General features: G+C 36.8%; 1 protein-coding gene across 2 annotated transcripts in view; it reads left to right on the top strand.

The window, feature by feature from the left end:
- The first annotated feature begins 613 nt into the window (after positions 1-613).
- nsfa (N-ethylmaleimide-sensitive factor a) overlaps positions 614-13,808 on the top strand; it is a 22,273-nt gene continuing 9,078 nt past the window's right edge. For both annotated transcript variants that reach the window (XM_016514664.1, XM_016514663.1), the window contains exons 1-10: positions 614-694; positions 8,637-8,722; positions 10,247-10,346; positions 11,788-11,827; positions 11,914-12,080; positions 12,172-12,279; positions 12,384-12,459; positions 12,556-12,711; positions 12,893-13,092; positions 13,399-13,564. In XM_016514664.1, the coding sequence (XP_016370150.1) occupies positions 683-694; positions 8,637-8,722; positions 10,247-10,346; positions 11,788-11,827; positions 11,914-12,080; positions 12,172-12,279; positions 12,384-12,459; positions 12,556-12,711; positions 12,893-13,092; positions 13,399-13,564 (1,111 nt within the window). In that variant the 5' untranslated portion in view covers positions 614-682. The remainder of the gene's footprint in view (positions 695-8,636; positions 8,723-10,246; positions 10,347-11,787; positions 11,828-11,913; positions 12,081-12,171; positions 12,280-12,383; positions 12,460-12,555; positions 12,712-12,892; positions 13,093-13,398; positions 13,565-13,808) is intronic.

Here is a 13,808-nt window from a genome sequence, read left to right as displayed (position 1 = left end):
CACACACACATATATATATATATATATATATATATATATATATATATATAACCAGTTCACAAAACTAAATGCTTTGTTCTTGATTTGAATTGGATCATTTTCTTTCATCCATGTCCCATTCACAATGAGCAGAGAGAACCAAATTAACTGATTAATTTTCGTATATTTTGTAGAACTGACTATTTTATTAACACATACAACGTCGCTTTGGTATTATTACGTTTAAACAAGCAAAAGGTCTTCAGTTTTGTGACGCAAGTTAATTGAAGTATTTTATGTAAATAATTTAGATTGTACGTATTAATTGGTATCAACAAAGAATAATATAGATTCTAGATTTGTTTTATGAGCTAAGTCATGGCTGCAACAAACTAAACTAGGACCGTGAAATTGTAATAACCTAACAAACTGCAGTATGTTCTAAATATGACCTTAGAACGTTTTAGAGCACTAAGCCAATCCATGACATTAACTGCGTGATTGCCTAAAGAACAACTGACTTTTGAAACGGTTCTCTGGAACGAAATGTTCGAAAGATTCGATTCACAGAAATGAGTCGCTATCACCAGTGCGAAGCGTCCATGCGCATGCGCAGCTCTCACCTGTGTCGCTGTCCGCTGCTGTAGTGCTGCTCTAGTTCTGCTGTGTGGAGCTCTTCGGAGCAGCATCATCTAACGCAAACATGGCGACCCGGGTAAGATATGCTTCCATTTGAAATATTCAACAATTAAGCTTATACGACATTAAGAATTAGCGCTGAGTTTAAATGTAATATAACATTTCTCAACAATCGCTCCGGAGAAGAGCTTTAGTGTCTCGTTTTCAAAAAAAAAAAAACCTTTCCAGTTTGATGCCAGCCACTGGCATCTTTCCACAGTATAACCACCAGCCTACAGACAGTAGCAGGTGGCGATACAGTCACCTGTGAGCACCAGTGCAGATCTGCAGCGATATTGCTGCTGTTAAGAAAAAAACATATTATTGTTTATAGCATGCTAATATATGGCTACCGCACAAGCATACGCGGGAAGCTTTGTACAGTAGCCTAATAATAATAAGCCCCTATGAATACTTGAATCGCGATGGTGGCACATTAATTTATTTTCCAGCATCTGTGTGAACCGTGATTGTTTCTAGTCTGAGCCCATCGGGAAACAGACACAAGCCTAAAATAGAACCGAGGTGGTTGTCCATTTGTTTTAGCCCATCGATTCGGTACAACATGAACCAGCAGGCGGTTGTCTCGTTAGTCTTTTAAGATGTGTGTTAATATCTATGTGTACAGTAGCCATGCACCGTATTTTGTGCTGCAGAACGCTGTCATGAAGAGTGAAATGACAGGACTGTGCTCGTTCAGCGGATTTAACCTTGACATGGCTCGCGTAATGCTCACATAAGCTCATCACACCACACTGTTTGTGCTTCGAGAGCTCGCGATGTATAACCATGAGCAAGCCTGCGATTTCCCGTTCAAAATCATGCTTTCGCTTCAGAATGTCCACAGAAACACATAGCTCCACCAATACGAATAGCTATATTTTGTGCGCAAAGCTACAGCACTCCCTCTCCGTGCTGCAGGATGGAGCGCTGTAGGGCTCAACGAGAGCTTTGCCTGTCATTGTGAAAAATGCTTTCAAAATGGCATCATTATTGTCTTTAGTTTTATCTGTGGATAAACTGAGATTTCAGTGTTTCGTTTAGGTCCTTGTTTATTTATTTATTTATTTACTTGCTTATTCATTCATTCATTCATTCATTCAATATCAATATACTATTATTAATAACGTTTTTTTAGTAATATAAATAACATTTATAAATAATATTAATGTTAATTATGTAGTAATATATTATTGATTTATAAATGTTTATTTTTTAATTTTAGAAATTATTTTAATGAAAATTTCATGGTTTTATATATACATATAAATAGAGAGAGAGAGAGAGAGATGTTTGTTTGTCTTTTTAATTATCATTAAAAATAAAATGGGAGATCATGTAATTCATGCCATAGTCTTTAAATGCACTGCAATATAGTGGGGATTCAAGCCAAATATTATAGGGACATTAATAAAACACAATAGGTATTTGGGATGTAATGGGACAATTAGGCACAATCAAAGTGCAATAAAAAATAAACAGCTATAATTTTTGATCAATTAAATTATATATTTTCAATGCAATCTGCCTATATATATATATATATATATATATATATATAGTGATATATGTAGATTGCATAAAAGACAGCAGATTATACAGTCACAGTTTACTATAGCTGTCACTGTATTTAATGGCATTAGTATGCTTAAGGTAGGAGAGAACATGCCAGTGAAAGAGCAGGTGAGAGCTGTTCAGAAATTTGTGAATGCCTGTCACAGTCACACACCCACGAACAACTGTAAGAAAAGATGAGTTACACAGTGTCAGTTGTTTTATTAAGCCCATCAGAGTGAACATTGGAAAATCTGTTATTCAGGTTGTTTTTGCTGAGATGCCATTGTCAGCAGAACAATTTATTAATTCTTTTGGTTATTATGATATATTTCTTGTAAGCTGAGCTGATCAAGCCAGACAAACTCTGTGTAGGCATCCGTCACCCACAGAGTTCAGCTGAGTGTTAAATTACTTAATACTTCACTGCCTTCTCAGAGAGTGTATGAATGATACACAGCCTGGTTGTGTCTGTCATAATGCTCTCGATAGATATGTGTGAGATATGTGAGCTACTGGTTGTCTCTTAAGAGTATTTCCCCTTTAATTCCCATTTCCTCTGCTTTAAATAAATGCTTCTGTAGGACTAATATACATCTCTTTATTTAATAAAAAATGACTACTAGATAAAGCTTTTTGAATTAGTGTATAGGCTTCTGCGTGTGGCATGGGCACTAGAATAACTGCCAAGCTCTAAAGTATATTAAAACTAAATGAATAATTGATATGGTTGAGAAATCCTCCCCATCAGCTGTAGCTCTAATCAAAGGCCCTGCATGAAAGCTATTTTTTTTATTGTTGTGAATGCCGCACAGCTAATTAACATCATACGAGATTTCTTATCATCTATACATTTAAAGCAGCATTTTGGCAGCAATGTCTTTGCAGACATTAATGGCTTCTTACTTCAATTAACTCACAAGCAGCAATCTTCATCATGCAATTATTTTATATCAAGCAGCTAAAAGCATTCCACATGAGCCAGAAAAAAAAAAAACTGATCATAAGTGATTAAAAGTTTTCTCTCTGCTCAGGAAATGATTTCAGCTACGATCTCCCTCTGGGGTCATTAAAAGCAAATGATAAATTAGAAAAAGCTTGAAATGTGTTTCAGGAATTGCAAGTCATGGCAGTGATATAACATTTACATCAGACTCATTTAATGTTCATTTTTTAAGTTTTCTTTACTAAAATGCATTTTATTTATTTTTCTGCTCTGACTGTAGAATGATTTTTAGTTAAAGCCCGTTCACTATATTAATAACACTAATCATAATTATATTAGTGTCCATGTCAACACATGGTTTTGTTCTGTTTATTATAAGCGTGTGGTGCTGTTTTATCAGCTGCTTTAAATGCTCAAGCTCTTTAAAGTCAGGTGGATTCTGAATGTGATTCCAACGATATAGTTCCCCTTTGTTGTTATCGTTATAGTTCACTATCATCCTTGATGTAAACGGCCTTTAGCCTTTTGTGGTTGACCAATCAGGAAGCTCGATGAGCTGCATCATTTCCATGATATGGAGGTTTATGAGGAGAGGTTTTCTCTGTGCTAGTTGTCCTATATTAATCTTCATGTTTTGCATGCTATATGTTATAAGGCTTATCCTCCATTAAGTGTGATATATAAGGGGTATAGTCCATAAACCGAAAGTAATACAAGCCACCCCTGCGTCCCGGTGTAATTCAGTAGTCTAGCCATTTGAAGTGTCTGAAATCTCTGCATAGGTTGAACCTTTGTTTGTCTGTTGATCTTATCTCTGTGATATGTGCCGCTTATGAAATGGCCACGGAAACTAATAATGCGTAATCAAACCCTCAGGGTAGATAAAGTCATTAGCTCGTTAAAAGAGCAGTTCTGTGACAGGACGTCCTCTGTGCAGTCAGGAGTTTCTTCTGGACAGTATTGATCAGGCTTCTCCTCATTCCTCATTGAATATCTCTCCAGAGGCCCAGCCTCATTAAACATGGAGAGCAGTGCTGCTTGAAATAGATTTTTACTCCGTATACTGACTGATGAAATGGCATGCAGCATTTTATTTTGTTTATTCAGTGCTGAATTATACTGCAGTTGTCTTTCTTTCAAAGCTTAATTTTTGCTCATGTATTGGCTGCAAAACAGTAAAAACGGCAATAATGGGAAATATTACAATTTAAAACAAGTTCTCTATTTTATTATTTATTTATTTATTTTTCTTTTTTGCTTTAATATCTGACCACTGACATGATGAAGTGTGTTCACATGTGATATATTTTTCAGCATGTGCATTAAATCTTATTAATGCAACTTTTCATATTTCAAATGATTGGTGAAAGTACCTACACATTCCCCTATACCACACCAGGGTTTGGTTTGCCTGCGATTTGTCTTTGCTGCTCCTTCAAGCACACTTGCAGTTGATCCTGATTCTGCTCTGCATGCTGCCTCATGCTGCACACTCTGTTGTTTCTCAACCACATGCTGTCTTCGGCTCAATGTGGTGCTGGCTGTCTCAACTGTTTGTCTTATGTCCTTCTGCCCTCCTTTTACTCCGTATACTGACTGATGAAATGGCATGCAGCATTTTATTTTGTTTATTCAGTGCTGAATTATACTGCAGTTGTCTTTCTTTCAAAGCTTAATTTTTGCTCATGTATTGGCTGCAAAACAGTAAAAACGGCAATAATGGGAAATATTACAATTTAAAACAAGTTCTCTATTTTATATACTTTAAAATGTAATTTATTCCTGTGATGCAAAGCTGAATTGTCAGTATCATTACTCCAGTCTTCAGTGTCACATGATCCTTCAGAAATCATTCTATGTTGTATGCTAATATGCTGATTTGCTGCTCAAGAAACATTTCTTATTATTGTCAGTGTTGAAAAAGTTGTGCTGCTTCATACTTTTATGGAAACCACTATACATGTTTTTTTCAGGATTCTCTGATGAATAGAAAGTTAAAAAGAAGAACATTTGAAATAGAAATCTTTTGTAACATTATAATTGTCTTTACTGTCACCTTTGACTAAAAGAATGCATCCTTGTTGATGTAATTTTTTTAAACAAAATCTTACTGACCCCAAACGTTTGACCTATACATACTATATATACATATTACTATATTATATTTTTATACTTATGTAATTTTTTTTGTATGCAAGTAATGATTTTAAAATTCAAATTTATGTCCAGTACTGATTTTGGCCGACAAAAACTATCTTTATTAGATTTCTGTTTTCACAATATATAACAATCTATTATTCCTCAACCACATGATGTCTTCGGCTCAGTGTGGTGCTGGCTGTCCCAACTGTTTGTCTTATGTCCTTCTGCCCTCCCTCTTGCTTGCGTGCATTCATTGGCCCCCAAGGTTGTAATATTTTTCAAGGTATGTATGCTTTCCGAATGCCCTCTGCCTCTGCTTGTCTCGCTTGCCAGATTGAGCTGTATGCTTCACTTGCACTAGCTTTCTGCATCGCCCTTAGTGTCCTGAGAGCTGACAGGCTGTAACCCCTGTTGCTATGACCCTTCTTGGTAGCAACGACTCGAGGGAGCACTACAGCGGTTCAATGCCCTAACTGTGTCACAATGCCATAGACACAAAGCATCCAAATCAAGATCATCTGCCTGTGTTCTCACTCTCAGGACAAATAAAGGTTGATTTGAGGTTTAGTACTAAAGGGCCAGCTGTAACGACTGAATGGTGCGAGGGCCTGTGGCGAGTTTATTATGCGTGCTGGCAGGGAGCCATGGATTATTGCTTTTCTGACCTGCAACTAAAGTAGGTCTAATTGCTGGACTGCTCTTCATTAACCGGATTATATCAGCCTGTTGAGGTAACCACACCCAGGCTTTGAATCAGATACAAACCCTCAAAGAGCCATTTACTGTCCTTTAGTTCTAGTTCCTGGCCTCACACTGGAATTCATCCAACACCTTGCCTTAAAAGTCACCAAGAAATCTAAATTGACATTTCTGTTTTTTTTTTTTCTTTTTCTTCAGTGGAATAGTGCAGTGTCTACTTTTATCTGTGAATATCATTACTTTGTTTTGTTTTTTTATTCAGTAATTGTTTAATTAATTACATCAACTTCCCCTTCCCCTCCAGCAATCTGTCAATCACTGTTTGCAATTCACAAGTGGCAAAGATCCAGTGATCAAACGAATTTCAGGTGGACCAAATCAAGTCCCGTCGTTTTTACTCATTTGAGAAGCCATTTCGCTCAGATATACTGTATGTCACAATAGGGAAGAAAAGATGATCACAACTTTCATTGTGACTTTAATACCACTGACAGAAATTTTTGCAAAAATGGTACCTTTAGGGGTACAACAGCTTGTCACTCCTCTAAAACAAAACCTCTAAAAAGTATATATATGTGCCTAATATGTACCATTAAGGTACTACTCTAAATCTTTTAGGGGTAAATAAGGTACAAAGATTTGCACTTTTTGTCTGAGAGTGTTATTAACTTTCTCAGTTTAGGTTACATTTCTTTAGTTTATTTCTTTAGTTAACGTTTATTTCTATTTTTCATCTTGTGCTGTTCTGTAGACAAGTGTTCCTCATTATGTACAGAAAAAGCATTGTCATGTCTTCATTCATTGTTAAATCATTGTCATGTTTAATCTTTATTGCCAGAATCTTCAGGATAATCAATACTTTATGATGCTATGTTCCAAGGATTGTGAAACATTCAGAAGTAATTTTCTGTCTGTACTTTCTGACCGTCATTTGTTCCATTTTGTTATTTAGTGAAAATTTGGCTTGAGGTTGGTTTTGGTAATTGCATCATTAGTTGATTACCCTGTTATTAAGATCAGCTACTTTTTTTTTTTGCCAAAGATTGTTTATAATTTTAACTAGTTAACTAATGTTAACATATTCAACATTTTAAACTAAAAATTTATAGAAATTAGCAGTAACTTTGATTAATAAATGCAGTGAAATTATTGATTTTAATTCATGTGAACTATAGTTTTAACTACCCGAAAAAAAAGTTTTAAAAAATCTAAACTGTCTAAGTTTTGTTCTCTTAATCTCTAATTGTTTTCACTGAAGCTTTGTTTTCTGGTTGAGTCATTCATTATCTTTCTTTCTGTAGCACTCTGTGCTTTTTGTATACCCAGATGGGAACAGTGTGCAGCCCTGCTTTTCAATTAGCTCTCCTTTTTTTTCTTTTTCTTTTGTAGTCTGTTTTATTTATGGTTCTTTGGCTAGTTGCATCAACCAAAGAAGGAACAAATAAAGCTAGAACACCCATGAACCTTCACTGTCAGTCTTTGCTTAAAATATATATATTTTTTTGTCTTTTATGTTTCTCATTTACCCGTTTAACACACTGGTGCTCTCTTGTAGACAGATTTATTATTATATTTTCGCTACTGTTCCCTTGCCTTTTTGTTTATCGCCTCATTTGTTGTTATCTAACACTGTTTATATCAAACCCCTGGTATGATTGGCTTGGGGTTTGTAGGATCTCTATTGCAATAAAACATGATACATGTGATCCTGGAAGGGATGATTGGATGAGGTCTTTAAAACAACCATCTCAGTGCTTCGAATGTTGGACATGTTTTCAGCTTGCACAGTAGAAACAGCTTTCCATCTTGCTATTTTGCACCACGGGATTTTCTATTTTTTAAATTCTGCAGAGAATCATGGGAACTCCTTCATATGGTGTGGTTTACTGTACATTTTTCATGAGGAGAAAGATCTTTTCATAAGAAATGACACCCAGTGAGCTAATATAGCAAGATGCAAATATTAAAGCTGAAGTGTGTAATTTCTGTGCCACTAGCAGGGTTGCCAGGTTTTCTCAACAAAACCCCCCAAGCACTATTCAAAACTAGCCCAAATAGTGTTTCGAGGGGGGTCCCCCGTTAAAAATAGAGTTCCAAGAGTAAAATGCACGTTTTTTGATGGGGTTCCCCTGGTAAATTTCGCATTCCAGGGGCTAAATATCACGTTATTGAGGTCGCTTCAACCAGCGGACATGAAAAACAACCCGCGGCAACAGTGTTAAAGTAGCCCAATTCCACAGGAAAACCACAGACTTGGCAACACTGGCCACTAGCTCCACCGAGTGAAACTGCAAAGGTGATAGTTCTCAAACAGGTTTGCCTGAATACTCCACCTAACCGCCATTGGCCAGTCAAACAGATAGCCCCGCCCCCAACCCACATCATTGGTTGAGCCCATGTTTTTCTGTCAAGCTGCTTAAATAAATTTGAGGATATTTCAAAACTAAGAGCACTATAACAAAGAGGCACAAAACTAAGGGAAATTAACTGCTGAATGGCTTATTTAACAAAACATAAATTACACACATCACCTTTAAGCTTCAACATCAATGGTCAGACGTCTCGTTCTCATATAAGGCCTTTCTTCTGCCTCTCACCGTGTTACACTCTCTCTTCATTATTATCTGTCTTTCTGCAGACGATGCAAGCGGCTCGATGCCCAACAGATGAGCTGTCACTGACGAATTGCGCAGTAGTGAGTGAGAAAGACCTGCAGTCTGGACAGTGAGTATTCACCCACACCACAGACTCCTCAGATTCATCACATTTGCACACAGAGGCCAGTTAAATGGTACGATGGTCAGTACATGCTTTGACATACGTTAGGTAGCAAAGCAACAGTCAGTTCTTGAATTTCAAACATTTGATACAGGAAAAAATTAGCAAGTGAAAAGGTCTGAGTGACTTTTACAAGGGCCAAATAGTGATGGTTAGACGACTGGGTCAGAGCATCTCAAAAACGGCATGTCTTGTGGGGTGTTCCCGGCTGGCAGTAGTCAGTACCTACCAAAATGTTGCAAGGAAGGACAACAGATGAACCGGCGTCAGGGTCATGGTCGCCCAAGGCTCAGTGTTGCTCGTGAGGAGCAAAGGCTAACCTGTCTAGTCCAATAACACGAGAAAACTATTGTAGCTGTTCAAAAACTTACTGGCCATGATAGAAAAGTGTCAGAATACACAGTGCATCCCAGTTTGCTGTGTTTGGGGCTGACGACCTTGATGACCCCTGTCCAAAAGTGCTAAGAAATAAAAGTTACCACAGTGTCTCGTGTATATAAAATTTGTGGCCAAAAATATTCTCATAGATTTAGTAGAAAGTTATATTCTTGTGGGTTTGGTAGGAAAAAAAAAAGCTTGAACATTCCTTATAAAGGTTAAATTTACTCTTTAAAAAATCACTTCTATGGGGCAAATACTGCCTCATTACACCAAATACACCAAATAATGTTCTTTTTAGCAACATCATATGACCCCTTTAATAAAAACGTTCCTGTCCTTTCTTTTAAGTTGTGGATACTCATTAATCACATGTAACATGTAGTACACAATATCTTTTTGCAGTTGTATCATATGGGTGTATCTAACGCTGTAGGAAAAGTTTCAAACATGTAATTAGTGCTCCAGCAGCAGAGCTGATGATTTTCCCTAAGTGTGTGTGTGTGTGTGTGTGTGTGTGTGTGTGTGTCCTTGGGATGCTGAATCAGTCCAGACATTAACTCAGGCTGACAGAGTCTGCCGCAGTGCCTCCTGCTGATGCCTCATGTCCAAGAATATCACAGCATGAGGGCCGATTTGTGTGGGTTTGTGTTGCCATATTGATATATGGCATGTTAATGTATGATGTAAATTGATGTATCATGTAATAAATAATAAATATATATTTTGGTGGAAATGACAATAAATATAGTGGTCAAACCTTCCAGTTAGACCCTAAGTATTTAGTCATCACATAAATAAATATATATTATCCATGATTATGGTTAACTTGTGCTTTAACTGAATAAATAGTTGCGTGATGTAAGGTTACTAAAAAAGGAACCATTGTCAGTGGTTCACATATATAATCCCATGTGCTAATCTCAGATTATGTAGGATTGGTGCAGTTATACACATAGGCAGTACTCGACTAATAAAAAAATAGTTTAAGTGATGTTTCCAGATAAAAAGTTATCATAGTTTCTGTTAAACACTGTCATTTTTATCCTTGTGTCATTGTAGAAGTTAAATCTTTTCTGCCTCTCTCTCCAGGCATGTGACTGTGAGGACAACACCCGCCCACAAGTTTGTGTTCACTGTGAAGTCTCACCACTCTGTGCTTCCTGGAACCATCGCTTTCAGTTTGCCACAGGTGCAGGACTCCTGCCAAGATCTTTTACTTGTGACACAGACACAACAGAAGACAAGCACTTAACATCTTATCCAAAACAACAGCTAACCAGACATATTTAAAGGGCTAGTTCACCCAAAAATGTATTTCGAAACCTGTATGATGTTCTTTCTTCTGTGGAACACAAAAGAAGATATTCTGAAGAACACTGATAACCAATTCAATTAAATTCAATTCAAGTTTATTTGTACAGCGCTTTTCACGATACAAATCGTTGCAAAGCAACTTTACAGCAAATTAAGTTTCTACAATATTTAGTGGTAGCTTATCAGTGGTGACTGTCAGTTAATGTACATATGGCAGAAATGTATGGAAAAATCTATTAAAGACGTAATCAAACAGACGATGAACACTATTAACAGCAATTATTATATGATGCAATCAAACTTATAGCAAAAATTGGTCATTCTGCATGTTGTTTGAGGGTTGGCATCATCTGAGGTCCTTAACAGTGGAAACTAATCCCGTATTTTCTAATAATATTACCATGGGGCAACATGTATATTGAAAATAGCAGAGGACCTAGGACAGATCCTTGTGGCACTCCATATTTTACTGGTGATAATTGAGATGACTCCCCATTTAAATGAACAATATGTAGCGATCGGACAGGTAGGATCTAAACCATCTTAAAGCCTGCCCTTGAATACCTGTATAGTTTTGTAATCGATCTATGAGTATGTCATGATCTATAGTGTCGAACGCAGCACTAAGATCAAGTAAAACTAGCAATGAGATGCAGCCTTGGTCTGAGGCAAGAAGCAAGTAATTTGTAATTTTATCAAGTGCAGTTTCTGTGCTATGGTGGGGGTGAAATTCTTCATAGAGATCATTTTTTTTGCAGGAAGGAGCGCAATTGAGCGGACACAACTTTTTCTAAAATTTTAGACATAAACGGAAGATTTGAAATGGGTCTGTAATTTGCCAGTTCCCTAGGATCTAGTTGTGGTTTCTTAATAAGAGGCTTAATAACCGCCAGCTTGAATGGTTTTGGGACGTGACCTAAAGACAACGACGAGTTAATAATATTGAGAAGCGGTTCTTCTGCTACAGGTAACAACTCTTTCAGTAATTTAGTGGGTACAGGATCTAACAGGCATGTTGTTGGTTTAGATGCAGTGATACGTTTATTTAGCTCTTTCTGTCTTATAGTTGTAAAGCACTACATAACCAAACAGTTTTGGTTACCACTGACTTCCATTTTATGGACTAAAATGTCGTTGAAAATACTTTATGTTCCACAGAAGAAAGAACTGTTTGTAACGACACAAGAGTGAATAAATGATGACATAATTTTCATTTTTGGGTGAACTGTTCCTTTAAGTACAGATAATCAGATGGTGCTTGTATTTTTATGGACTTTTTGCTGTTTTATTCATTCTCTTCTTACTTTTTCTTAAAGAGGAAATGGGCAGGCCTGTCCATCGGACAAGAAATAGAAGGTGTGTACATGGCTCTTAGGTGAACATTTGCAAAAAACACAAAATTCTTAGATCAAATACTCAAAAAAAAATTTCTGTCATTTCAGTGGCCAACTACAACTTTGACAAATCCAAGCAGTGCATTGGTGCAATGACCATTGAGATTGACTTCCTGCAGAAGAAGAGCACCGACTCCAGTCCCTACGACTCTGACAAAATGGCTGCTGAGTTTATTCAGCATTTCAACAATCAGGGTTTCACTGTGGGGCAGCAGGTCAGAATCACACCACAAAAACTGAATAAATAGTATCTGATGTTTAATTATACGTGCTCATTTTTTTTGTCTTGTGCTTTTCCTGTCATAGCTGGTCTTCAGTTTCTGTGACAAGCTCTTCGGCCTAGTTATCAAGAACATTGAGGCGATGGACTCCAGCATACTGAAGGGCGAACCAGCATCTGGCAAAAAGCAAAAGGTATTGGAAAGAGAACAGAAATATGGAATTTGCGCTTAAATGTCATATATATAAAAAAAAAGTACACAGTTAATCATCCTTTGTTTTGACATCTAACTTCACAGATTGAGATTGGCCTGTTGGTTGGAAACAGTCAAGTGATCTTTGAAAAATCAGAGAGCTCGTCTCTTTCTCTAGTTGGTGAGTTTTATCACACTTACAAATAAGTTTCTCTTGCCATACAAACAGCCTTGTAACTCAGCACTGAATTTTCCTCTTCGTCCTCATGGTCACCAGGCAAGGCCAAGACCAAAGAAGCCCGTCAGACGATCATTAACCCTGACTGGAACTTCGAGAAAATGGGCATCGGTGGTCTAGACAAGGAGTTCTCCGGTATCTTCCGCAGGGCTTTCGCCTCTCGAGTTTTCCCGCCAGACATTGTGGAGCAGATGGGTTCGTGCTGTCTTCACTTTCCATTTTGTTATGTAATCTCGTAAAAAGCATCCATTCACCAGAACGGTTTATTCATGTTGATGTTTGTAATCATTATAAAAGCATTACTCAGATGCATTGATATGTGGATAATGTGTGTTTTTGGGGAGTGTCTGTTGAAAAAATGTTGTTTTCTCTGCAGGTTGTAAGCATGTGAAAGGTATCCTGCTCTTTGGTCCTCCTGGCTGTGGTAAAACACTGATGGCCAGGCAGATCGGTAAGATGCTGAACGCCAGAGAGCCAAAGATAGTCAACGGACCAGAGATCCTCAACAAGTACGTAGGTGAATCTGAGGCCAACATTAGGAAACTGTTCGCAGATGCTGAGGAGGAACAGAAAAGGGTGAGATGACAAACTGCCCTCTTAAACGCACTGTCCTTATGATACCATACATTATTGTATTATAGTATACTGTCTTCTCTGTCTTTATTATAATTCGGTGTTTTTCTCTGTTTTTAGTTTTTAATAACAATGATAATGATTATAATTATATAATCAATTATTATTATTATTATTATTATTATTATTATTAACAAAATATTTTATTATAATTTTAATATGAATAACCTAGTAATAAAAACATGACAGTAATTGACCATTTATACTGTCTTCTCTGTCTTTATTATAATTCGGTGTTTTTCTCTGCAGTTGGGTGCTAACAGTGGCCTGCATATCATCATCTTTGATGAACTGGATGCTATCTGTAAGCAGCGTGGTACAAGTTCCGGCAGCACAGGTGTGCACGACACTGTGGTCAACCAGCTCCTGTCCAAGATCGATGGAGTGGAACAACTCAACAACATCCTCGTTATCGGTGAAGAACAGCAGCTAATATATGTTCTGTTGCTTTGCAATATTTAGTAGTCATAAAAGAACTCTAAATCTAATTTTGCAAAGAAAGTTTAATACTACATACCAAGTTTTTCACAAATCTAATGTGACTTTTGAAGAAAAAAAATAGATTGATTAATGTACAAAAAAAACTTGTAATAATAATAACAATAGTTTTTAATAATAATAACAAAAAATTGTATATAATTTTATTATATAAATTAATA

This window comes from Sinocyclocheilus rhinocerous, unplaced genomic scaffold (assembly GCF_001515625.1).
Source record: "Sinocyclocheilus rhinocerous isolate Xijiao unplaced genomic scaffold, SAMN03320098_v1.1 scaffold1799, whole genome shotgun sequence".
Classification (NCBI taxonomy): Eukaryota; Metazoa; Chordata; class Actinopteri; order Cypriniformes; family Cyprinidae; genus Sinocyclocheilus; species Sinocyclocheilus rhinocerous.
The sequence above is the reverse complement of the archived record's forward strand: the minus strand, read 5'-3'. Positions and strand labels throughout refer to the sequence as shown.